General features: G+C 34.9%; 3 protein-coding genes across 3 annotated transcripts; 1 reads left to right on the top strand and 2 right to left on the bottom strand.

The window, feature by feature from the left end:
• The first annotated feature begins 729 nt into the window (after positions 1–729).
• Positions 730–7,533, top strand: LOC140887830 (golgin candidate 3-like). Its single transcript, XM_073295339.1, has 15 exons — positions 730–1,103; positions 1,782–1,880; positions 2,029–2,124; positions 2,651–2,785; positions 3,107–3,236; positions 3,315–3,379; positions 3,495–3,662; positions 3,804–3,917; positions 4,127–4,255; positions 4,359–4,655; positions 4,734–4,799; positions 5,078–5,280; positions 6,248–6,302; positions 6,555–6,737; positions 6,950–7,533. The coding sequence occupies exons 1-15, from the start codon at positions 888–890 to the stop codon at positions 7,271–7,273; spliced, it is 2,280 nt and encodes a 759-aa protein (XP_073151440.1). The 5' UTR covers positions 730–887; the 3' UTR covers positions 7,274–7,533.
• Positions 7,534–8,046: 513 nt separating this feature from the next.
• LOC140887575 (uncharacterized) lies at positions 8,047–10,086 on the bottom strand. Its single transcript, XM_073294901.1, has 6 exons — positions 9,929–10,086; positions 9,514–9,579; positions 9,161–9,235; positions 8,714–8,840; positions 8,352–8,477; positions 8,047–8,269 (listed from the first exon to the last, which is right to left on the bottom strand). The coding sequence occupies exons 1-6, from the start codon at positions 10,084–10,086 to the stop codon at positions 8,126–8,128; spliced, it is 696 nt and encodes a 231-aa protein (XP_073151002.1). The 3' UTR covers positions 8,047–8,125.
• A 3,363-nt stretch (positions 10,087–13,449) lies between these two features.
• LOC140887574 (WRKY transcription factor 22-like) lies at positions 13,450–15,026 on the bottom strand. Its single transcript, XM_073294900.1, has 3 exons — positions 14,526–15,026; positions 14,324–14,434; positions 13,450–14,229 (listed from the first exon to the last, which is right to left on the bottom strand). Exons 1-3 carry the CDS (start codon positions 14,912–14,914, stop codon positions 13,749–13,751), a joined length of 981 nt encoding a protein of 326 aa, XP_073151001.1. The 5' UTR covers positions 14,915–15,026; the 3' UTR covers positions 13,450–13,748.
• Positions 15,027–26,168: the final 11,142 nt, after the last annotated feature.

Genomic DNA, 26,168 nt, shown 5'->3' on the forward strand with positions numbered 1-26,168 from the left:
AGAAATATAAAATACCATGGTCTCCCAAAGTTATGTAATTATAAAATTTTGAGTGACAGATATATGAGTAATTCAACATTAGTTAATGCTCTCCAAATCGAATCAAGTACACTAGATATTGTATCAGCAATTGGATATTATTAATTCTAAATTGACTATATTATTTATAGCTTCAAACGAACACGAGTTCATTAATTTAGATACTATTAGACTCATAAGAAAATGATGAAAGATAAAACGATAGACTAAAATGATAACTAATATATTTTACTCCGAAACACTTGCGATTAAACATGAATCCTACATCCTTTTAACATATAATCCTGCCTTAAAAAGAATTTTTTAAAAAAAATAAAAAGAAAAATAAAAAAGAGGTATTTCTAAGAGTGTGGAAATGGAAATTGATTGCTGACTGCTGACCGTTATCCATAAAAATAATTTTTTTAAAAAAAATAAAAGAAAAAGGAAAAAAGATATTGTTGAACGTTAATGGGCTGGGAGCTGGAATCGAGCCCAATTTTCAAAAACTGAAGCCCAAAGAATTGGTAATTACTGCTATTGGATTACCGATTACGTCGCCTGGCCCGTTCAATTTTATTTTTCCTTTTCCTTTATTGTTATTAATTTTTTTTTCCTTTATTGTTATTATTATTATTATTATTATTTTTCACGTAGGCGTTAGGCAACCTATTTAGTTCACATTTTTATCAGATCTACCGTAAGATTAAAAACCCCAAATCTAATTCATTTCAATTTCCAAGTTTTTCCCTCAATCGATCTTCACAATTCTCTTTGAGTTCAAATCCGAGAAGATATCACCAAGAAACATTCAGATATATATGCAGGAATAATACAGAAAGGCATTTTGCCGCGTATAATTTGATGCCATGTGGAGTTCTGTAGCCACTTTAAAGGAAAGTTTGAGTAAAATTGCGCTAGATGTTCACGATGAGGACGATGATGAGCTCTCCTTGTGTACTCCTCCCCGGGAGCGATCGGAAAACAGCAATGGAGTCTCTGAGCGGCGAATTTCTCGCAATTTTGATCGTTCGCCGATGCATTCACCAATCACCAATGGCTTTGACTCCCCTTATGATCATGAGGTATTCGCGAGTTATTTGTGCTGTATTTGTTTTGATTTCGCGAGGTAGTGTGTTTTCTCCGACTATTTTTTGAATATATTTTTAGTTGGAATTATTTACCGTACTTATTATTTTTCTTCTCCATCTGACAATTAATCTGGTTTGAATTATCATTTTTAGGCTTGATTTTGGGTGAGGTTTGATACTTTGATTGTTTATGGAAAAATCTATCTATGCTAAAACCTACCATGATCTAGAAATGAAGATCGTATCATCAAAATTTCCTGAATGTGATTTTCATTTGTGAAGAATAGGATACAAGTTGTAGTCGTGCGCTTGAACATATGCACATTTCGTAGTGCAGTTCCTAAGTCCTAACCTAACTTGCATGAAATGATTTCTGATTGCACTTGAACATATGCACATTTCGTAGTGCAGTTCCTAAGTCCTAACCTAACTTGCATGAAATGATTTCTGATTTTCTTCTAATAGATTATACTTTTGCACAATACTTTTAGCCGAATTGTTATTAATTTTGATAGAGGTGGGGTGGGGGTGGGGGTGGGGGTGGGGGTGGGGATAATTTTATTACTTTTGCCTTGAATTATTTTGTTCCAATCTATACAGAGCGATTTGTAGCTTCATCCGGCATATGGTGTGACCAGCTGTGATCATAGATACATTTTTTTTCTCTTGCAGATTGAACGATACAAATCAGATATTAAAAGACTTAAGGAATCTGAGGCAGAAATCAAAGCTTTATCAGTTAATTATGCGGCTTTATTGAAGGAAAAAGAGGTTGTTTGTTTTCCCCTTACAGTACTTACTTCTTTTGCTAAATAGGTTGAACTAAAGAATTTTTTATAAGAGTAAAACATTAAAGGATTTCTTCCTTTCTATGGTACTTTTTTACTTTTAAAATCTAACTCTGACTCTTAAGTTACAGGATCAAATTTCAAGGCTGACTGAAGAAAATGGCTCATTGAAACAAAATCTCCTTACTACAAACAGTGCTCTAAATGCGGCCAAAACTGTGCATAAGGTACACATAAAAGATTTAAAGACACTTTGAGACAGAAATATGTTAGAGGATTTGGATTTTGGTCTTAGATGAATGTAAATTAAGTGTTGGATTTACTTATCACGAAAAATGTAAGATGTGAATATGCAATTAAGGATCTTAAATTCTTTGAGGAGGTATATACTTCAGTCGTAGTACACATTTTTAGTTTCAACTGTGAACTCAATTTGGTCATGGAAAGCAGTTTCATGGAGTTTGAAGTATAAGATTGATTACCTTGGTGGAGGTGACTGGAGGAGAGGCTGGCTAATACTGATATGGAAGAGGGATATGGAATGTAAACAGTGAAGCTGATGCAATTCTGAATTGTGTTTTATTGATAAGTATAATGCTTTGGACATTGGCTCCGTTAGAATAAGTAGATTTGATAAATGGCCTTCTGTTTGATAAATGAAATTGTAAACATTTTGTCGCAAATTTCTTGGTCTAAGCTATTTGGCAAATGAAGATTTACCTTCTATAAGCTGATGCCTACTTATTTTTTCAGGGGAATGGCGATCTTTCTTCTAATCGCCATAATAAAGCTGCAGCAAAGATCCGTTCTGTTGGAAGCTCACAAATCAATGGTGTTGTTCCAAAACAGGATGGACAAAGCAATGGAACCTCTTCAACAGATGCAAAAGTAAGAGAAAAATGTTCTTTTCCAGATATAGAAGCCTTGGTCTTTCGTGGGGTGGAGCAGCGTTTGCTTTTCTATTCATGTAGAAGTCATTTTGTTTCAGAGAAATGGCCGAATCTTTACTTCATCCATGTTCTGATTCTTGTCTTCACTAATGCATATGATTTTTCTACATTGTTGTTTTTCTATGCACGTGGAATTGAAACTGGAAAGCCTAGTCTTGTTCCTCATCAAAAAATTTGTCCCATTCTACAATTGATAGTTTCCACATTCCATCTTCCAACTGTGTGTGGACTTGATAATAGCTGTATTAATGCCTTCTAGGAACTCACAGATATGATGGAAGAAAATATGGCAGTGATGAAAGCAACTCATGAAACACAAATGAAACAACTGATGGCACAACTTGAGAAAGAACACGACAAATTGGCAAGTTTGCAGTTAATGTTACAAGGTATTTTTGAACTCTTTAAAGATCCAGCTCTGCTTCTATGTCAGCTTTATTTAGTTGATGTATTTCATCAATTCTCAGATGAGAAGAAGTTGAACGGATATGTTCGGCAAGATCTGAGCTCATTAAAAAGGCAAAATGATGAAGTGAGTTCCTTGGTGTTCAACAGAATTTGTAGAGGTTCTTCATGTTTTAGGTAAATTTGGGAATTATTATGTTGTTGATACTGATATACAGCTATTTTTTACTCCTCATCTCTAGATGTCAAAAGAGTTGAACAACGCACATGAAGAGCTGAACCGGAAGATATCAGAGATAGGACGATTGGAAATGGAGTTGCATAGAAGTGACACAGAAGAAATCAATGACACAGTAGAGAAATTGAAAACAGTCATTTCCTCTTTAGAGAATGAAAAGATTATTATAAAGGTCAATATCTTACCATTTCTATTTTGTGCGCGCTTGTGTGTTCAATACATGTATATGTGCCTATTTATGCTTCATGCGTGTACATATGTATATATTCGTATGCGTCATGCACCGTGGATGTAATATCTTTTTTCACTACAGAAAGAAAAAGATGAGTTAGAGGCCGCTTTAAAGGCAAATCATTCTTCTCTGTTGCACCAAAACATACCTGGTGTTATAGACTCTTCAAATAAGCATTCCAGTAGCTCGAATGAGGTGGGTCATATTTTCCTTTTCCGATGTTGATTATGATCTATTTTCCATTTTTCTTTTTAAGTTGGCTCATATCCCGTACTTCAATTCATTTAGCTTCTTTAGAGGGATTAGTATTTGAGCATTTACTTTCACTGCACTGCATTTCTCGTGGTGTGCATTCATACTCTTTAATATTTTTGCACTTTAGTCTAAGAGGTAATACACGGCAGGCACTTTCCCACAAGGAAGAAATAGTGCGATCTATGCAGAAGTTGGAGAACGACTTAAATGAAACACGCCGAGAAAAGGATAAAGCGGTAAAACAATTGAGACGACTTAAGCAGCACTTGCTGGAAAAGGTCTGGCGCTGTTCCGCGTCTCTTTTTGGTGTACTGTTGTCTATCACAATATCAATGATATAAGTGCTTGTTTAAATTGAGTAATATAAAAAAATATCCACAGGAATCTGAGGAGTCAGAGAAGATGGATGAGGACAATAAAATCATTGTGGAACTGCGAGAAGCCAATGAATATCAAAGAGTTCAAATATTACAATTGGAGAAAGCTCTGAAACAGGCAGTTGGAAGTCAGGAAGAAATTAAAATGTCTAATATTAATGAACTTAAGAAGTCTAAGGAAACTATAGACGAGCTTAATAGAAAATTGACTAGCTTCAGGAGCACTGTAGATGCAAAGAATGTGGAAGTTCTGAATCTGCAAACTGCCCTTGGCCAGTATTATGCTGAAATTGAAGCTAAGGTAAAACTTTGTTCCATCGTTGAAATTAGATGAGAAAGGCAAAGAATATGTGTATGACTGTGTGTACTTTATGTTTAGGAACGTCTTGGACAGGAGTTGTCCGTGGCCAAAGAAGAATCTGCTCGACTTTCCGAGATGTTGAAGGTGTGATTTCTCAACTTTATCACAGTTTTCAACATCAGCACACACCACACTTGTATCGAAGCTAATAATTTTTAAGTCGTGATGTATTTGAGCAACTTACAGTTCTATTTCATGTTTTTGTAAATGTGGTACACGACCGTGAGCTTTGATATTTTAAAGTTTGCCAGCTTTCTCATTCATGGTCAAGATCATGATCTGGCTGCTTAATAAGATGCATGTCCTTTTATATTGTTTCCAGTTCAACTTAAACCCTCATCTTTCCCTGCATCTGCTGTTAGGAAGCACACCAACAAACAGAAGCATCAAAAAGGGGGAAGGAAGAGATGTTAGGGAAGCTTTTGCAAGTTGAAAGAGTGGTTGAGGAAAGAAACAGAAGAGTTAAGAAGCTTGAGGAGGATAATGACAAACTGCGTCGAGCTCTTGAGCAAAGCATGACAAGGCTAAACCGAATGTCTGTGGACTCTGATTTTCTCGTTGACAGGTGAGAGAGCCTGATCTTTTCATTTCTTTTTATTCTAGGTGGACCAAATATGATCATTCTTTGTGACGCAGTCAGTATCTCTAGTCATGACTGATTTTTATGGTGTCGCTCTAAAAGGCAAAAGCTATCTACGTTAATGTCTGTGCGAGGACCATTAACCCAAATTGACTTCACTACTTGGTCATCATCTGTATCATATTATACCTTTACGGTTTCACGTGTAGGAAATCCAAAAAAAAAAAGAAAAAAATTTAAAATAAAATAAATGAATTAAAAAAATAAAAAATAAAAGAATCCCCAAACAAATTTAAAAAGGAAAAAATAATAAGCAAAAGACGGAAGTTGAGGAAGTTGTAAGAAGCTTCTGAATATGCCCTTTCCGTGGGAAACAAGGCACCGAGGGTATCAAACTATCAATTAGAAAGCTGGCGATGTCATTTTTTTTTCGTTTTTTTTATCTTGGCAAAAAAATTTCTAATCTAATCCAGAATAAATTTGAACATGTTCTCTGGACTGTACCCAAACAGTTAGCATGTAAACTACCTCTTGGTTCTAGTATCAGCAACGTTAGAGGTAGTTGCGTCTACCATATGAACTTGTGCACTCCATCTAGAACTACAATGCACCATAGTGAACTTCCTTGTACTATTTTGTTTTCGTTAAAGAATCTAGGAGATTGGGGGAAATATTGGGGCTTAGTTTTTCTGCTCGTCTTGCCAACTGCCCTTCCTCTCCCCGATTGTTCAAATTTGAAAGCGTGGTTTGACTATTTTGTGGCTCTAAAATGACCTTGTTTGTATTATGCTGTCAGTTTTGTATGTATTTTCTTTTAAGACAGTCATGGATTCGTAGTTTCATTATCCATATGATATTTGAACTTAAATTAGCTCTAGTTGATATATATTCTAAAAGTTTTGCAGGAACTTTTCTTTGATTAGAAGGAACATAACAAGTGTTTTTATTGCAGGCGCATTGTAATTAAATTACTGGTGACCTATTTCCAGAGAAATCACAGCAAAGAGGTACAGTAACTGATCTGGAGGATGTAGAAAGCTTTACTAAGGAACTAAAGCTACTTAAAAAATCATTATAAGTATTTCGAGTAATCCTGTTCTAGCTCTGTTAAGAATCTTAATACCTAATCAAACATTCATCTGAAAGCTCATGCCCATCTGATTCTGTATGTAGAGTATCTTATGGACAGTTTATATAATGAAGGAGCAAGAAGTACCTGTCTGGCATCCATGGTAACCTCTACTTACCCATTGTTTCAGGTTCTTGATCTCATGGTTCGCATGCTGGGATTTTCTGATGAAGACAAGCAAAGGATAGGCATTGCTCATCAAGGAGCTGGCAAAGGTGTAGTACGGGGTGTGCTGGGTTTTCCTGGTCGATTAGTTGGGGGCATCTTGGGTGGCAGCTCTGCTGAAGCTTCTACCGCTATGTCAGACGACCAGGTCTCTCTCACTGCTCCATTCTCTTGTGGTTTTTTATTCTCCTTTTGATACTGGTTAACACGCCTTATATAGTTTCCCCCATTTCATTCCATCCGAGAAACTAGCCTTCGTAGCTCTTCAATTAACATGAATTACTAAAATTTAAAAAATGGTGGGTTCTCCAATATTCTTCCACCAAATGCCTAAAATACTTTCTGGAAACTTTTATTCAGTCATTTGCAGATCTATGGGTGGATTTTCTACTTAAAGAAAATGAAGAAAAAGAAAAAAGGGAGACTAACAATGGATCGAAGCGAGACCAACTCGAAGGAAGTCCTAAAGCCGCAGACACAGATTTACATCTACCCAACATTGGGAATTCCTCCAGATTGTCAAGTACTGCTACACCGAGCTCTTACATCAACCAAAACCAAGTGCTCCCTGCGATTCATGGAAATTTCTTGCATCGTGAACCTTCTGATTCGGAGTTTTCCACTGTTCCTCTCACCTCATCAGAAAACAATTTTCAGAACTTAAGAATACCACCAAGGTATTGATAATGAATGGAATTGTGACTGTAAATACTCAAAAAGTATAGATTTTTGTTAATACCCCTTGAGTTGCCATATTTTGTTCTTTCGATTCTTTTGTCCGGTCTGTTGAATTAAAATAGATTCATACCTATGTAATTTAGTCACTTAGGCACTGTATATTCTGATTAGCAATTGCCGGCGACTGCTGGGTAAGGATATTTGAAGCGGACTCTTGTCTCTTTGAACCGTTGTAAGGAATAAAATTCAATACGTTGAGAATTTAATGTTGTCAAACTTTGTAATTGATTTTCTCGTGCTTGAAGTAACTTCCTTCGTTCGCTCGCCTATGTTTTTATGGACTAAAAATTTCACGATTCCTAGTCGAAGTAAAATATAGTTTACCCATTCAAAAATTTCGAGGAAGTTTGAATTTGTCATCGATAATTCAAAATAAAAGATATGCATGTAATAAGGAGGGACAGCTCTTACTCATACTGTAATGTCACGAAACAAATCATCTTGACTCAACTTAAAACTTCATTTGCATGTAAGTAACTTAAAGTGGCAACAAGAAAAGGCATTGCAAATAGTATTGAGTTCCAAAGAGAAAGCAGTAGCATTATACATAATAAATTTATCACATTTAAAAAACAACTACGTACGTAGCCTTGAAAGTGAGTTCCTCATCAGGCCTTGGAATTAACTACTTCTGCGTGCATTCATTTTCTTTTGCCTGAGAAAATCCTATGGTCGGCTCACAAAATTTCTTCAACTGTTGATTTTCAAGACCATCTATCTATATGGAATACAGGATTGAATAATACGCAGTCACACTGCATCATAAATTGAACCATAGATGGTTAAACACAAAATGCATCAGCTGATTATCATCTTGTCAAGGTATTCTGCATGCTCCGGAAAATAATTTAGTAGTTCATCCTTTGTCACCCAGACAAAATCTTCGCATTTTCCGATATTTAACTTGTTTGTAGCAATCACTTGAGATTTAAAAAAGAATCGCTGCCAAGATGTAGGAAAGATTAAACAAGAGAACTTACATAATGCTACATGAGTGTATGTCTAAAGAAAACAGGACACTTACCTTATGAGAGGCGTTGTCCTGATTATTCTCCTGAGAGTGTATGATCATATGGCCCATTGGAGCATTTCCAACAAAATATGTATGGGAAAGATCTCCTAGCACAGATTTTAAGGCAGATTCTGCACACTGCAAACATTTGGATTATGTTAACCTTTTTTCCCACGGTATAAATGAAATGAATTTGAGAAAACATGACACCCAATAACGGAGGTTCCAAATCCATGGAGGATGGGAATAATCCCTCGCTACTTTTAATATTTGTTTTCACCCTATTCCTCAGTTAATAAAATGATTTGAAATGAGTACCTCAAATCTAATCATCTAACCAAACTTAGCCTACATATATTTGCAAGCTAAATTACCCCGCGTAATGTCTGTTCAGACTCGTAAACTTTTTCAGGAAAATGCCAGACAGGATTTCCCGTAGAACAATATGCAGTACCATAAAGGAGAAGATAGAGTCTCTGATCAAGTGCTCTTTGCAGTGACCTACATGAAATAGTTCGTTTTCATCAATAGAATGGTGTATGGGCATACGACGTTGGTAGCACAAATGAAACTTCTCAGCATGCATTTATACTGTGCGCTGATGCATTCCTATAATACAAAAACATGCAGACCTAACAAAAGAAAAGGGAGGAAAAAAAAAGGATTTGATCATCATGGTATCATGTTGCATTGTAACTTGACCCGAGAATCAGAATGAAAATTATTACATGAAAACGGAGTAAATGGAAGGTTTTAAGTTCATGGTCCCAGAAAGAGAAAAAAAGAGAACTGATTGTCAAATAAATAAATTAGAAATATACCGTTGATCATTATTTTTGTCAGCATCGGTGATCCGTGGAGCTGGTGTGTAGTCAATTTGATAATCTCCTTTTCCCCTGTATATAAACACTGTTACCACACATAGAAAACCGCACAGACAATACTAGAGAAAAGAACTGAATTAACTTTTATGCAAAGGAATGCAGCAGCGTAAGGACCATAGGAGATACAGGGGGTTAGTTCCTGTCTGTTACTACTGATTAAGAGTATGCATATTCTAGCAGCCTAGTCATTGAGGCACATATGAATTATGAAGAGATATCACATGTGTATTTGTTATTAGACCAGAACACGAACCAACCAAAAAGGTAAAAGAAAAGGAAAAAAGGGTTACCTGGCATCAGATTTTTTCAAGAAAGCTTCAGGGTATTCCCGAAAATATTGCTGTCTCCATCGGAACCTGGACATGGATCCAAACGCTTCAAAAACTAATGAACAAAATAACCATTTAAAAAAAATCACAATCAACAACATTAGCCAAAAAGGAATATGCTTATGTAGCTGATTCCAAAGATATTGAATATCCTATTGTTCATTTCTCCACGAAACAAAAGAGCAATGCAATCATTTATCTTCCCCAAATCCCTTCCAAACAAAATAAAAAGGGACAAACATTCCACACGAATGTAAAAGAGTTCAACACGTTATCTGCAATAGGATATCTCCCCGAATGGTTCAACACGTTATCTGCAATCGCATACTTTGCCTCAAAATGTAAAAGAGATCACGATGTATAGCAAAATGCTCACGAGAATTCTTGAAATGCATAGACAATAGGGTCGATTTTGGGAATGACAACCGGAAGCCTCTCGAATAGCACAGACGCTACGATCTTCTCATCGCCACTCTTGGAACAAAACCCTCGATTTCTTGTCACCAGCCTCGCATACGACGTCGTTCTCTGCATCTTCCTCACTCTGAGAAGAAGAAATCGGAGCTGAATTTTGGTTTTTATGGTTGTACGAAATGGGCCGCGGTTGATTGTAGGACCAAATCGGAAGGCCCATGGTCTCACTTCAAGTTATTGTAGGCCCAAATGAATAAGGTAGTCTCGAAAATGGGTTTTTTGGGGGCCTCTGTTAGGATTGATTGTAGGCCCATAATATCATAATGGATCTCTTAGCAGTGATTGTTGCCAGAAGCGAAGCAATGAAATCTCCAATAATGAGTCTACCGTTTACGCTTGTAGACCCAATAATCTAGAGTAATGGCCCTCTTTCTTACCGTATTTATAGGCCCCATAGTCTCAATTAATGGGATCCTGCTGTTGGTTGATCGTATGACCAAATCGGAAGGCCCATGATCTCGCATTGTAGGCCCAAATAACAAGAGACCCATAATATCTAAAATGAGGCTAGCTTGCATTGATTGCAGGCCTAAAGGAGGCCCATAATCTCAGGAAACGATCCTGAGCTTTCCTTGAATGTACGCCAAAAATAAACTCGATTAATGGGTCTATTCCCTTTAACCGTAGGCTCAGAATCTCATAATGGGTCTGCATTGATTGTAGGCTCAGAAGAGCAGGCCTATACTCCAATAATGAATGAGCCGCCTGTAGGCCCATATAATAAGTTAGTAAGAAAAAGACGTGTTTATAGGCCCATATTCTGCTAGCGATTGAATGTAGGACCAAATGGAAAGGCCCATAATCTCGAAAACTGGGCTCCGCTTGCATTGTAGGCCTAAATGTGAAGGCTCATAATCTCGGCTAACGGGTATGTGCTTTCCTTGAATGTAGGCCCAAATAGAAACAATCTCGAGTAATGGGCCTCTGTCCGCATTCATTGTAGGCCCATAATTTCCAATAAGGGGCTGTAGGTAAGGCTCATAATATATATATATATCAACCCTAACTCCTGTAGTCTTATTTAGACCTAATGTTTTTTAGTGCAAATTCTGAAGCTCACGAACTCATTCATCACTTCAGTGCCTTCATAGGGGCTCATTCTATGTTAAATCGGTGCAGCATCCACCGTTCATGAGTCCGAGCTCCACACAATTTGTGTGTGGGGGCCCAACCCTTGTATGTGGAGCCCGGGCCATGAACGGCCAAGATCCAATTCACCCGGTGGAGCCAAGAATCACCCCTTCATGGGGAAACAACTTTTTTTCTGAAATGTACTGTGAAGTGTAAAGAAGGACCTTTTGACTTGTTAGTGAAATATGTTTTCGTGCTAAAAAAAGTTTGTATTGGAAATGTGAGACTACAATATTTGCATCCTTTCACAAAGCTGCATACTGGAGAGGAGGTTTGAGATTTTTGTTTCAGTGAACTTTAATTATTTGGAATACTATAATGGCAGAATTATTTTTACTTTTGAATATTAATGGGGATAATTCCCAATTCAGTCTATCTTCTTATGCCACAGTCTCTATTATATTTCGTCCCATGTTTTCAAGTAGACCCAATTTAGAACCCCTTCGTGGGGCAATGTTTTCAAAACCAGGTCAATCAGCTTAGGCGTCTGTAGTTGTAAGTTGTAATACAATTATTTAATGATGAACCTTGTCCATTGAGTTGTAATAGCTATCATAATTATGACTGCTATTGATTAAAATAGTGTTTGGGTGAGCTTCTATAAAGCACTTCTAATCTTTTCCATCACAAAAATTTGAAATTTTATAAAATTTTGTTAACAAAAAGCTGAGAAGTTCTACCAAACACTACCTAAGACCGCACCTATCGACCATATAAACCAGGTTTAGTGAATGCCAAGGAACAAATAGAACCCCTCGAGCTCAATATCAAACAAGATTATTAAAGTTAAGACTTAAGAGGAAGTTCATAGTTTGGAGTTCATGGATTTAATTTTTTTTATCTTGCTGACAATACACATCAATCTCTGCATCACTATTGTTTTTTGATATATGCAATATTGGACTGACATTTGGATATGTGCAGTGATGATTATGTAATGCTTTTTTTTCTCTCTCTCTCTTTTTCCCCAGCTCAAAAAATTCTCCTTGAAGTTGATTTGCTGATATTATGTTCGTTAATTCCGCAAATGTTTTAAGATTTAAGGTGTGGATTGACATCTTAAATCCTTTCTCTTGACAGATATAATAATAACGTTATGTTAATGTTGCTTATAGCAGGGTGATATGTTATCATATATCCTTTCACTAGTTCGTATCTCTACTTTGGGGAAAGGGAAAAAAGTATTTTTAGCCTGTTAGTCACAAATATAGAATCCGTGATCAACAGCATTTGTTGAAGTTATCCATGTTTTTGCTAAATTTTGGGGATTATTATGCTGGTGATATTGATATTGGACGCAATCTACATATCTGTATTAGTAATTTATTAGTCAATTTACTCAATTCTTGAACTATGACATCTCTGTAAAGATCAAAGAAGAAGATGCACTAGCCAATATACTTCATTTTATACTATGTTTTGCGATGGGATTTTTCACCGGATTCACCCCAGCCGGCAAACCATCGATTTTCTCGGGCCGTGTTTCATCCCTAAAGGCAGTAAAAGTTTATCAACAGACCAAAAAACAGGATCATCTCAACCGGAGTTTGTCGTATGAGAGGCAAGAACTAAAAGCGCGCGTTCAGAACTTGAAAACTGAGGTAATGCCAGAAGAAGAGTAGTAGGAAATTCAAGAAACGGATTCGAGAAGATTGGTAATTGTTGTTACTCCCACGAGTGACAGAAATTACCAGCATCCAACACATTGACGTCAATTGCCCACCTTGTTTGATTGGACAAACCATTGTTGATAATTGATAATATATACTGTTTGTAACCAATAAAAATAAGTGATTATGGTTTTAGAGGTTGCAAACACTATCTAAATAGTTAAGAGAATCACTTTCAAAGACGTTTAGCTCATCTTATCCTCTTTGCTGTTTACTCCTATGGCGCTGACCGTCGGGAAGATGTGCTCCGCCAAATTAAAAGCTTTCCACTTTTTTTAACCATTTTTTTTTAATATTTAAAGTTTATACGTTCGAATTTGAAGATTAACGATGTGCTACAATTTATTTTTGGAATAAATAATGTGCTATTTATATTGCTATATTATAGCTTCTATTATACAGTCACCCTGCTCCTTTGTGCCTTAATTTGAAAAGCAGCCAACAATAGAAGAATAACACAAGTCCACAACATATTTAATGTAAGCTGTAATACATACCAAGGATTCCTCTATTACAAGGAACTAGGAATATTTTGATTGAAGCTTAAATACGAAAATCAGCGGACTCCCAAAAGGAAATGAAAAGTTAGAAGAACTAAGCAATTGATTAAAATGATGCCGGATCTTTAATATTTCATTATATATCATTATCGTACAACAAGAGACAAGAGAAGAATCAACTCTTTTTTCCTCCACAAGGCTCTTCGTGATTGAGATTCCTATACCTCACTCATCACAAAAATATACAAGTATTATATTATAATATATATATATATATATATATATATATATATATGCTGATTCAAGATTCTTTACAACGAATAGCTGCTACAATTGTTGTCTTGTGCCTACAAAATAAAAAAGAAAAAAGAAAAAAGAAAAAGTGAGTGACCAGAAAAGCATCTAAGCACTTTTTTTCAGGTCAACCACCACCGGCGGCGGTCGTAGTTGGATGGGTGGCAAGCCAAGGGAACTGGAAGCTCGCCGGGAAGTGATCGGAGAAGCAATTGTCAGTCACGGGGGCGACTATGAAATCCTCCAAACCCACGAAAAAATCGTCTTCCAATTCCATGTTGGAGACACTAAACTCATTCTCATCGTCATCACCTTCAGCCAAGTCCTCTCTATCTTCTCTGCTGCTCTCCTGATTTTCCGGAGCCGGCGATTCGGGATTCGCCGGAGACGTGAGTGGAGGTGATGTGTGCTTGCCGCAGGCGGGGTCTTCCGAACTCGGGGTGGCCGCCTTCTGACGCGCGCTGCCGGCGAGTGAGTTCCGTTGAGTCGGCAGGGGGTGGTTGTGCTCCGCCGTGTAGGTGACTATGAACATTCTCGGGTCGGATCTGTTTCGCTCCACTTGTTTCCGGGCCATACAACCCTTTAAGGTACTGCATTTGTAATAACCCCTGTTTTTGCACAACAAATTCTATGAGCAATTTATACATTCACTTGGCTATTATTTTGCTCTCCAAATGTTGGGAAAAAAGTGAAGAGCCAAACCTCGGATAAGGGGAGCCTTTGATGGGTTTTTGCCCATATTTTCTCCAAGACCACGTATCAGAAGATAAACTCTCAGCGGGTACATGGCAAACCCTCTTCAGATTATTCTTTCTGCGAAGTTACATGATATCAAACAAAATTCAGCATTTGAAACTTCTCACAGCACCGACCATTTCGAGAGAAAAAAGATAAATTAATTTACCTTCTTTTGGAACTTGAGGTGGGATGATTTGGTTTGGAAGCATTGGGAAAGGAGAAAGACTTCTGCTTTTGCCTTGCAACTTGCAAACTCTGCTGCTGCTCTGCTGCTCCTGCTTGATTTTGAGATCTTCCAAGAACAGGGAGAGGCGAAATTGGTGAACTCTGTTTATGGAAGAAAGGCTTGTAAAGGTCTTGTAACTCAAGAACCAAGTTTTCTTTCCTGGGCTCAAACAGATCTTGGAAGCCTGCAGAGCCAAAGCTGTGATCTTGATTAAAGGTGCCGAAAACTCGACCACAAGAAGCTTCTGCTATGGCGGCCGGGGCGGCGGCGGCGGCGGTGGTGGTGGAGCAGCCTCTGACCACCGCCTGTAGATCCCAATCATCCTCCATTTCTTTGTTTTTCTTGTATTAAAAAAAAAAACGCTGACTTTTGGAGATAAGAGAGAGAAGGGAAGAGATTTGGGAAATGAGTGGAAAATCGAAACTATGATGGTTTTAGTTTTATAGAGAGAGAGAGGGAAAGTCATAAAGCTTGGCTGGTTTTGCTTTATCTTTCAGACATAGAGAGCAATTTGGACGGTCCAGATTTGCTTATCTAGAAGATGATGGGATCTTTCAGTGTTCAGACACTTGAGGCAAACCGGTTTTGCGAAGCGGTTTGGTGGTTGACATTTGTAAATGTCAAAGGGGAAAAAGTCCACGCGATATTGTTTCATAGTATATTAATTATTGTTTGAATTTGATGGGGTGTTGGTTGTCCTATTATTTGGTTTTCGTAAATGTACAATTAAATGAGATTTAAGAGTGTTTGTTAAAAAGTATATATTAAAAATATACATTGACTTTCAAATATAATGCTTATTAGATTTTAAATTTTCATTGGTATTATAAAAATATTTTATTAACTTTTAATATTTTAAAATTTATTTAAACAAAAAAGTCCGTGAGATTATTTCATTGGTAAATTTTGCGAGATCGGTTTTTTGAATCAACCTAACTCATGAAAAATATATTTTTCGTTATAAATATGCGTCAGGTCACTTCGTTTCGCGAAAATAAATTTATGAGATCGTTTCAAATATAATTACTTAATTTTTTAAATAATTTCGGTAAACAGGTCGATCTGATCCATATATGTTGTAAAAAAGTGATATTTCTTCTCGAGTCATTTATTCGTGGTTGAAGCCCAGATAGTCCAATGCTGGACTTGAGCACAATCTGATGAAGCCACTCGCTTCAGGACCCAAGATTAGAGGGGGCCCAAATAAATCAGTTCTATTATTATATATGGATATATAAAGGTATTGTTAGGTTTAAAATCACATTAATATTTTGAATGTTCCAATTTTTTGAGTACTATATTAAAATAATAACTCCTAAAATTCGTATGTTTTATTTTATATTTTGTACATAGTTTTAATTGATAAAATCATAGTTCATTTTAAGGGGACTTATGTTCAAAAAATTCATTTCAGACCAAGAAAATCTCAAATACGACACTGAGAGAGTCTATGAAAAATTGGTTGTGTTTTTTTTTTCATTGTTTATTTGTGATAACATTTATTTGCATTGACGATTTATGAAATTTAATTATTTTACAGGTTTCATTTTCACAGAATGAATTGATATATTTGTTAGTTAGTAGTTGTTTTATGATCACAACTAGCACTTGTATAGTTGATTGATATAATATCATAAATAAAGATAGGTCGGATTGAGTCGAATGATATTCATATTATTTTTATTTTTACTCGAAATAGTTTATTTGAATCGATTTTCGTTAAGCTAAAAATAGCCACAACGAAAAAAAAAAAAGATTATTTTTTGGGTGTGATTTAGCTGACTAAGACTTTGAATTCAAAGTTTTTTAATCTAGTTCGACTTTTTATTCAAGCTTTGCGGTAATAGACTTTCAATTGAGACTTCGTTGTTGTTATTATCTGGATAATACTACATTTATTTTATTACATTATCAATAATCGATGTTATTGTATTAAAGATTACAAGTATCTATGTTTTGTAGAGTAATTTGGGGAGCTCAACTTCCGTACCTCAAATGTGAATCTTAGGTAATTACATTTGACTGGTTTGATGTGATAATTAATAATTAAATCCAAGAAAATAATATATCTGTATTAAGTAATTATTATTGAAAAATATAAAGTTGTATTTTATCATATTTATAAAATAATACTACTTCAATACTTCAATTTGTACAAAAATATTTGATAACCAATGCAAGAATTTAACCCCGCCGATTATTATAGTACATCACTCAAAAAAATTAATTTAATATAAAATTTTATATGAGACGAACGTAAGAGAGATTATCTGTTGGATAAACATTAATTAATTAATTAATTAATTAATAATAATAATAATAATAATAATAATAACCGTTAAAACGTGTAGATACCTAACCAACCAGGTGAAAAGCAAAGAACCTAGGCCACGGAGCGACTGCAGCTCACGCGGCTATTACGCGAGTAGGATTTCATGTCAACGAGTTTGACGAGATCAAAGGAGATGGACGGCTGTGATTGGAGGAAAGCGATTGATGGAACAGCGTGGGAGATAAGGTTTGGTTGGCACGACAACTTGCTGATACTGCGGGCCCCACAGGAGAAGCAAGAGAAAAAAGAGTGGACACGCGTGCACGCCCCGTGACCTTTAATGCTCAAAAGCAACCCCTCTTTTACTTTATTAATTATTTGGTTTTTCTTCCATTAATCTCTCTGTAAATAAAAAGTAAAAAATTATTTATTATCCGTTATGAAATTTATTATTCTATACAAATAATATTTTTATTTTATTTCGAATAAATAATGTTTTATTTTTTGGATGAAGGGGAAGTTGATTTTTTATACCTTTGGGATGAATAATAGTATGTGTTTTTGTTTCGGATATTAAGTGCTTGAAATTTGGGTTTAAAAAAAAAACAATGTTTGAAATTTGAAAGAGAAAATTCATTATTAATACATACTACTTCCTCCGTCTCAATTATATTGTTCACATTTCCTTTTTTTTCTCAAATATATAGTCATATACCATATTTAGTAATAATTTTTTACACTTCTTTACTAATATTCATCTATTAACTATATCTTGAAAATTGTGCAATTATTTTTTAATACATTGAATAGGGATAAAATAAGAAGTTTATATAAAATTTGCTTTCCCAATACATTTTTCTTAATCTGTGTGAAAATCCAAAAAATACAATATATATGGGACGGAGTCGAGTATGAATTTGATGGCCGCGAGAGAAAGAATGAGAAGATGTGAGAGGTTTAAAAAATCTAATTTCGAAGTCAGTGTGATATTGTTAAACAAAAAACATTCTATAAAAACAAATACATTTATCAAAAAATATCATAAAACTTAATTGATTTTAGTAATTTTTATCAATAAATATCATTTTCTTTCAATTATCATATTTCTATAACATAAAATGCTTAAAAAATATTATTATTATTATTATTATTATTATTATTATTATTTGTTTTGATGATAAAAAAAATATTATTCAAGCTTCGTTCGAACAAGTAATTTAAAAATATTTTCAATGGTTTATATTTGAACAAAATTAAATAATGTTCCGGATAAGATTTTTATAAAATATTTTTCAAATATAAATTTTAAAGAACAATCGAGATTTTTTTAATTATATGTTAGAATTTAAGACAATGAAAAAAATCAAAATATATCACTTTGTAAATGTAAAATCTCTTTTATAAAAATAGTTGTTCACAGATGCTTATTATTAAAATAATTTTAATTTTTTATAAACTGTAAATTTTTTTAATAAAATAGTTATGAATTTATATTTTTATAAAAAATATTTTTTATCTGAATTGGAAAAAAAAAATTATAGCTATTTTTCTAGAGATGCTAAAACGTATTGCACCAGACCAGTGTATCTTATGGCAGTATATTTCTGACAAAAGCAGCATTTGTCTATTTTATTAATTTGTCTGTTTTATTAATTAAGGGTAACCGCAATCCTGAACTAAAAAACTCAATTTTATCGTGGGACCTACTATAACACATCATTCATATCACAAAATAAAATTTTTATAACTTTTTTCCACAATCGTAAACCCAACAACTAACTTTTTTGGGGTCCCACTAATCAATTCTATACATATTATATAATTTTTATTTACTAAATAATTTAAATTTAATTTTTATAATAAAGTAAAATTAATTTTAATTAAATAATGCTAAATGCGTAAAAAATTTTAATAAATTAAATTTTAATTTTTTATGTAATTAATTAATCTTTGATTAATTATATTTTAGTATTTTAGATTGATTATGTAAATTAATGTAAAATGATGATTAATTAAATAATGCTAACATTTCATTTAATAAAAAATTATATATATATATATATATATATATGATTAAAGGAACCACAAATCAAATTTTAAAAAAAAAAAAAATTTGGAAGCTTCAGCTGCCTATATTAAACCTGCAGGCTGCTGCGTTGCAGCATGTAGGTTCAGCTTCTTCCCAACTTTTTTAAATTGGGAAGAAGCTGGGTTGCGGATACCCTAATAGCTCAATATACATCAGTGGTCACGGTATGCCTTTCACTCTCTACTTTACTTATTTTTAATTCTTTACATAAAAACTTTGCAATATACGTCTTTCTCATTTCTCTCTATCCTTAAATTTATTTACGTATGAAATGAAATTATATCTGAATAATAGACAATCTCTAGTCAATTGTTTTCTTACGAATTGAAGTATAAATTAATTTTGTCTTTCTTTACATATTCTCTAATCAATTGTTTTCGTACAAATTGAAGTATAAATTAATTTTGCCTCTCTTTACATATTCTCAACATAATAATATAGATTGGTATCTTCTATTTTTATTGGCAAAGGATTGTTTCCATGTTAAGGAAACAAATAATATCATATCAAGGGGACAATTCCTAAATATATCCATGTATCTTTTTCATTTTTCGTATTATATCTTTTTCACTTTTCATGTTTCAAATATATCCCTGATTCATTAAATAGTTTTTTAAATTTGTCCTTAAAACTAAATAATGCACATTCTACCCTTTATTTTCCTATTTAAAATTTAAAGGTTTAATCCCATCATGCTTCCGTCAATAAATTAAAGCAGAATACCTCTTTGACCACACTGTTGCCGGGTTATGTCCACCGGATTTTACAGGTTGTTCCTCACAACCAAACCACGTGATCGCAACCGATGGTTCCTGACACAGACTCCTTCAGCAGCAGCTAGCACAGCCCCATTTCGTTTCCTACCTTATGGCGTATAGTAAAAGCTTAATTTTTTAAATAAAATAACATGATAGAGAAGAGCTTCGGAAATTTATTCAGACAACATATTATTACATAAATCAACCTCCTTTGAAGAGGAGGAGATAACTTGTTTAGCTACTCATTGTAGCCTTGTTATTGAAATACATAAAAGTAAAACTTAATACAATATAAAGAGAAATATTACAATGTTTTATTTGTAAGAAAACTGAAGGAAATGATCGATGTCTTCAGCTTCCTTAAAATCCTATATTTATAGCCGAAGTTCCACTCGTTTCACCGAGAAACTTCAGGGAATCTTACAGCTGTCTTGAATTCTTTATGCCATTATTGATGGCATCTTTTGCTAGTGGGAGTCACATGCCCGATGACATCTTTTACTAGTGGAGGAGTCACATGCTTGACTTCTTATTTTGGATTTATTCTCCTCACATGCCTTCTTTATTGTTGTCGGGGCATCTTTTGCTTTTGCAGTGGGCCCCTAGGAAAACGCGGTTTTGGTGGTCCCTGTCCACCTTTGCTTGTCTCGAAAAAATCTTTTCGATCCGTTCGGGGTTTGAAGGTTTTTCCGAATTCTGGCTTCTTTTGGTTTGGACATTATGGGCAGATATTCTCTGACCATCTTCCGATATGAGCCATATTACAAAATTTTCGGCGAGTTTCTTTACTCCCCCAGCAGCTTGTTGTTCCACAAAAAGTTCCTCTTCTTTTCGAAGAGTTCTTCCGCAAAAGCCGTAGTTTTTCCTGTCATTGTGTTTAACAGAAATGATCCGTTCACAGAATTTTGATAAAATTTGAACGGAAACTTGACCTTATCCATCTCGGTGTGACAAACCCAAATACCCCATGCCCTCCTGGTTGAAATTTTATTTTCTCCAAAGGTGGACACCAATGGTATTTTTTCAGATATAGGATCCTTGATAAATCTTTGATTATTCATGTCAGGTCTCCTTAGCTTGATGAAATGAAAGGGCTCATGTGATCCTTTTCCTGTTGGTTCTGGAGCAGCACTAAAGAAGTATAACTCGAGCACATCTCCTCTGAACAAATGATCATTATTTGCCTATGTCTCTTGGACTGCTTCCTGAATCCATTTTGGTAGTTGTGATATTTCTTGGAAGCCTGGTGAAGTTGTATAAACTGAGGCTAGAGCCCCAAATTCATACCATAGCTTTACATCCTTAGGATTGACATTGTTTTTTAGCCAAACCCTTGGATATATTCCTGCAACATCAACCCTGCAAGTGATCGGGTTGATTTCACTTCTTGTACTTAATTTCTCCCATCTTTGTTGATAAACCTGAAATGGAGAAATTACAGCTGGGTTAGTATCAATCTTAGATTTGTCCTTGTCAGTGTGGGGCCTAAGATTGATCTCTTCCTATTTTACCCCAGAGGCGGAGGGTTGACTTGATGAGTTATCCTCATCAATTGTTGCTTTATCTAGATCATCAAAAGCTGATGATAGATTAGCGTTTGTTTCTTGAGTATTAGAATCCTCAACATATTGTTTTACAACCAGTGGCTGTATTTCTTATTTTTGAGAAACCAGTGGTTTTTCTATGGCACGCATAATTGGCCCTTGAATAACAGCCCATAGTTGAGTTTGAGCTTGCATACATCCTGTGATTCGATTGGATACTTTGATCCGATCAGCTTGTTGTAACCTGTCCGCCATATCGGCACTTATGACAAGCTGGTTGAACTCGGTTTGAAGCAACCCAAGGTGTTCCTTGAGATGCCTCTGCATTTTCATGATGGAATCTACGTCACTGCCTTACATCTCTTGTTATGAAATCTGCAAGAATATTTTCATGAGATTTAATAATAACAATATCAAAAATATAATTTTGACATAAAGCTTGTCATCTTAATAACCTAGCCTTCTCAGGTTTAGATTCAATCTTATTCCTTAGGAAAGCTTTTACCTGAGTGTTATCAACCTTCAAAGTGAATTTTTTAGCAAGTAAAAATAATGGCTATTTTTCGAAATCCCTTTTAACTGCATAAAATTCCTTTTGTTGATATGCCATCTGATAGACTCAGATTCTGAAAAAATACCGCTACAGTATCTGCATGGTATTTCTCCATCCGGAGTGATCTTAGTAAGAACTGCTTCCCACCATTCGTCACTGGCGTCTGTAAATAACACCAGATCATCTTCATCCACGGGTATAGCCATTTTTGGAAGATTCTTACATATCTCTTTTAATTGGTTCACCCTTTTAGTATGTTCATCGGTCCATATAAACCTTGCATCCTTTTTTAACAAAGGACTAAACACCTTTCAATACATTACCAGATTGTTTATGAACATCCCTGCAAAATTAACTACTCCTAGAAAACTTTGGAGTTGTTTTACATCTTTGAGTTTATCTGGAAAATTCTTTACCTTTTCCACAATATGAGGTTGTAGAATTATTCCAGTTTCATCAATCTCAATTCCAAGGAATTCAATTTTCCTTGTTGCTATGACTGCTTTCTTTACAGATAAAACCAGTCCTTCTTATGTACAAATTTTAGAGAAAATCTCTAAATGTTTAATATGTTCATCTATGTTTTTTGATGCTATAAGAATATCATCAATATAAACAAACATGAAGTTGAAATAATCTTTAAAAAGATTATCCATCTATCTTCGAAATATTTGGGGTGCATTAGCCAATCCCATTGGCATAACTTCCCAGATATAATGTCCTTGTGGTGTAGAGAAGGTTATGAATTTCTTACTGCCTTCTTCCATTCGAATCTGGTAAAATTCAGACTTACAATCAAATTTTGAGAACACTCTAGCATTTCGTACACAACTAATTAGATGTTCTCTACTGGGTATGAAGTACCCATCAAATTCCAGGATTTTATTAATACCTTGGTAGTTAATAACTAACCTGGGTTTTCCTCTTTTTATTTCACCATGATTTCTGACTAGAAAACCTGGCTGTTATATTGTGAAACTCCTTCTTTGATTAGACCAAGGTCCAAATGTTCCTTGATAATTCTTTCATATCCCTTTGATTTGTTATGTTCATTGGGATAGGCTTATATCTAACGAATTCATACTCTTTGTCTTTCTTTAGAGTAAGACTGACTTTGAGTTGATTTCTATCCCACCATGCCAAAGGATGCTCGTTGTAACTTTCTTTGAGACTCTTTTTGACATCTTCAAGGGATACTTTATTTTCTAACTCTATATCTCTGTGATTTAGAGTTACTTTGAGAAGCTCCATATCCTCTGTTTGGAGTTCTTGTTTTGTTGTTATTTTTAACATGGTTTCTCCAAACCTTCTTGGATCTTTCATTTTTGGGTAAACAAAATTGTCCTTTATCACCACGCTGGCTGCGAAATATTATCGGTATTTGTCGATAAAAAGCAACCTTGAGTCGTTGAACGATAATTTTATGATCACAAATTGTAGTGAACATAAGTCTTTTTGACTCATTGTCTTGTGTGTACTTCTTAAACATTTGTAAGAAGTTATTTCCTAACAGGATATCAGCTCCTGTATCATAGAAATAGATTGGTGGTGTCTTTACCTTGTACCAAGGTGTTTGACCTGCTCCTCCTATAAGCATCTCTGCTTGTTTTATTCCTTTGCAAAGAATTAAAATTCTTCGAGAGAAATCTTGTCCAACAATTTTTGGCAATTCTTCTTCACATTCTTCAAAGAAGACTCCTCTTTTTGCTGTACAAATTCCTGCTCCGGAGTTAATATAAGCTGCAAAGTATTCAGCCTTATATTGTTCATACAACATCCCTATTGGAATGTATATGGAGAAAGGACTTGTTGTCATTTTTTAAAGGGATTACTAAATGGCCCCGCTATTTTTAACAGACTGTGTTGTAACTCAGTAATCCGATTAAGACTATTTACCTTTAGTTTTTCTAAGGCCTCAGAAGGTAGAGTATGGTTACTAATTTCTACTTCTTCAATGCGTTCTAGTAAATCATGTTCATGACTTACTAATTTCAACAATTGCTTCTTCCTCTGTTTGTAAACAGAGTTTTCGAATCTGATTAAGGGATTGCTCCTTATCCAATTCTCTTGGTTTTCCATCTTGTAGAATTCTTATTGAATCCTCCAAGTCTTTTCTTTTGCCATAAACTCTATTCCTTTTTCAAGGCGTTTCCATGGTTTATGGTCCTCCAGAAACTCTAGGCCAAGAATGAGCTGATCCACTTCTTTTTTTGGAATTCCACAGATTTGAACTTCCAATTCTCCAATATTTATTAATCCTTGGTAAGTTCCTATTACTGCTGCTCTAAATAGTAAATCGAGTTACAAGGAAATTGGGTCCTGTGACTTGTAATTTCGAATATTATTTTGACTTATTTCCATCCTTTTGGAGATCTAATTTTTTCTATTATTGAAAACTCATTTTCTTCTGGTGAAATTTCCTGAATAGGAGATTTTTCCCACCTTCGAATTGTCATTCGGTCACCTTGGAAAGATAACCTTTGGGGTTATATTTTTAGATCTCTGTATAGAACCGGTTTATCTTGTATTTGAATGTCTGTTTTCTGAATTAAAGGAAACTCGATTCTTTCCGGGTATATTGCTTGAGCAACTTTTCCAAAGATTTCTGGAATTTCAATAAACCCATTTCTAATAAATAATTTAGTATGGTGCGTATTAGAAAGAGCATATGAAATTTGATAAGTAATAGAATATGGTTTATTACCTTCTTTCATTAATCTTTTTTCCTTGAAGTTTTGATGCAACGTCAAGGCTCGACTAAAGTCTCTGTCAGCTAAATTGTAGGTTATTTTTGGATAAATAACTCCTACAATTTTTCCTGCACATAGATTTCCTGAGATCGTACCCAGAACAGCATCTTGGATATTTCCCATTCTTTTATCACATACTACGATATCTATGGGTGAATCTATTCCTTCTTTAAAAGTTGCCTTGATCATTATTTGGATTGCTCCAATATGAATCCAAGACATCGTTCTTGCTACCTCACTTTTCAGCTTTTGCAATTCCTCTCTTACTTCTTCAAAAGGAATTAACTGCATCTCTATTTGATTACTTGTTAACTCCATTGGGATTGCCATTTCCCTTCTGGATACTTTGTAAATCAAATGATTTCTTCTTTGTCTTAGCCCTAGGTTGCCTAAGACCCTATCTACTTGTCCTGCCAAAAATCCTTGGTACTTCTGTAATGTTGGATTTTCTCTCATAATCCTTTGGACCATATTATGAGATATCGTAGTTTGACTAAAAAATCCATCCAAACTCTCTTGTGTTTCGTGTCGAAACACTTCTTCTTTATTCTGATTCTGATTCTGATTCATCTTCAGATTCATCTTGGCTAAACAATATCTCTTCTTCGTATATACTTTCATCTGAGGGGATATCTTCAAATTGATATACTTGGACTAGATCTTGAAAGAATACCGCATCATCCATATCTGGTGTTGCTTCAAAGAGTTTAACTCCCTTTTTCTCGTTTTCTGGACAGTTTGTAGATATATGTCCTCTTGCTCCACATGTCCAGCAGTTACAATCCTTGAAACTTTCACTTGCTCTCGTATGAGTTCTTCTGAAAGTTCTTCTAGATGGTGTTCTTCCCCTGCCTTATGATGAGTTTGTTGTTGAGGATGTTCTTGTAGGCCCACTTCTTCTACATGATCTATAAGATCTGGCCTTTTGTTTGGACCAAAATGTTCTTGGTTTCCAAGAATTTTTCATTCTTTTATTGTAGGGATTATTTCTGAATTTCTTCCTTTTAAATCCCTGTGATTTATTCCCTATAACCGTAGAGAGATCATTTTCTCTACAACATAGAGGAGTATGCTTGTTAATACCCCTTATTTTCTTGTAGTTCTTCTGTAATGCTGCCATATGACATCATTCAGCCAATTTTCCTTTCAAAAAAGAGGTGCGTCTTGCCAAAGTATCAAGATTACCTGGAACGTATTCTTTTATCAGCATTTCTCTCCAGGGGCTTGGCATTTTTGCGAAAAATAGCTGAATGGCTACATTTTCTTCAACTCCCAAATTCCATCTGTATTTGATGAATAACATAATATATTCATCAACTAAACAGATATCATGTAACTCGAGGCTATACAGAGCTTGAGTATATCTTCTCTTTTTCTCTGTATCTTGATTATTGAAATAGTCTACTCCTATGAATTGTGCTTTAAAAAAGGTGGTCATTCTTTCTCCAATCTCGCTAAGTGATTCTCCTGCTAAGATTGATTCCTTGGTTTCTGGCATGGTCATTTCCCAAGCTATCTTGACAGATCCCATTAGACTCATTTCCAGAAGTTTGATAAATCCTTTTTTATTGAGATCTAAAGTTCATGCTGCTATTCTCATGGCTGATGTCCAATCAT

Source organism: Henckelia pumila, chromosome 3 (genome assembly GCF_033568475.1).
Source record: "Henckelia pumila isolate YLH828 chromosome 3, ASM3356847v2, whole genome shotgun sequence".
In the NCBI taxonomy this organism is placed as follows: Eukaryota; Viridiplantae; Streptophyta; class Magnoliopsida; order Lamiales; family Gesneriaceae; genus Henckelia; species Henckelia pumila.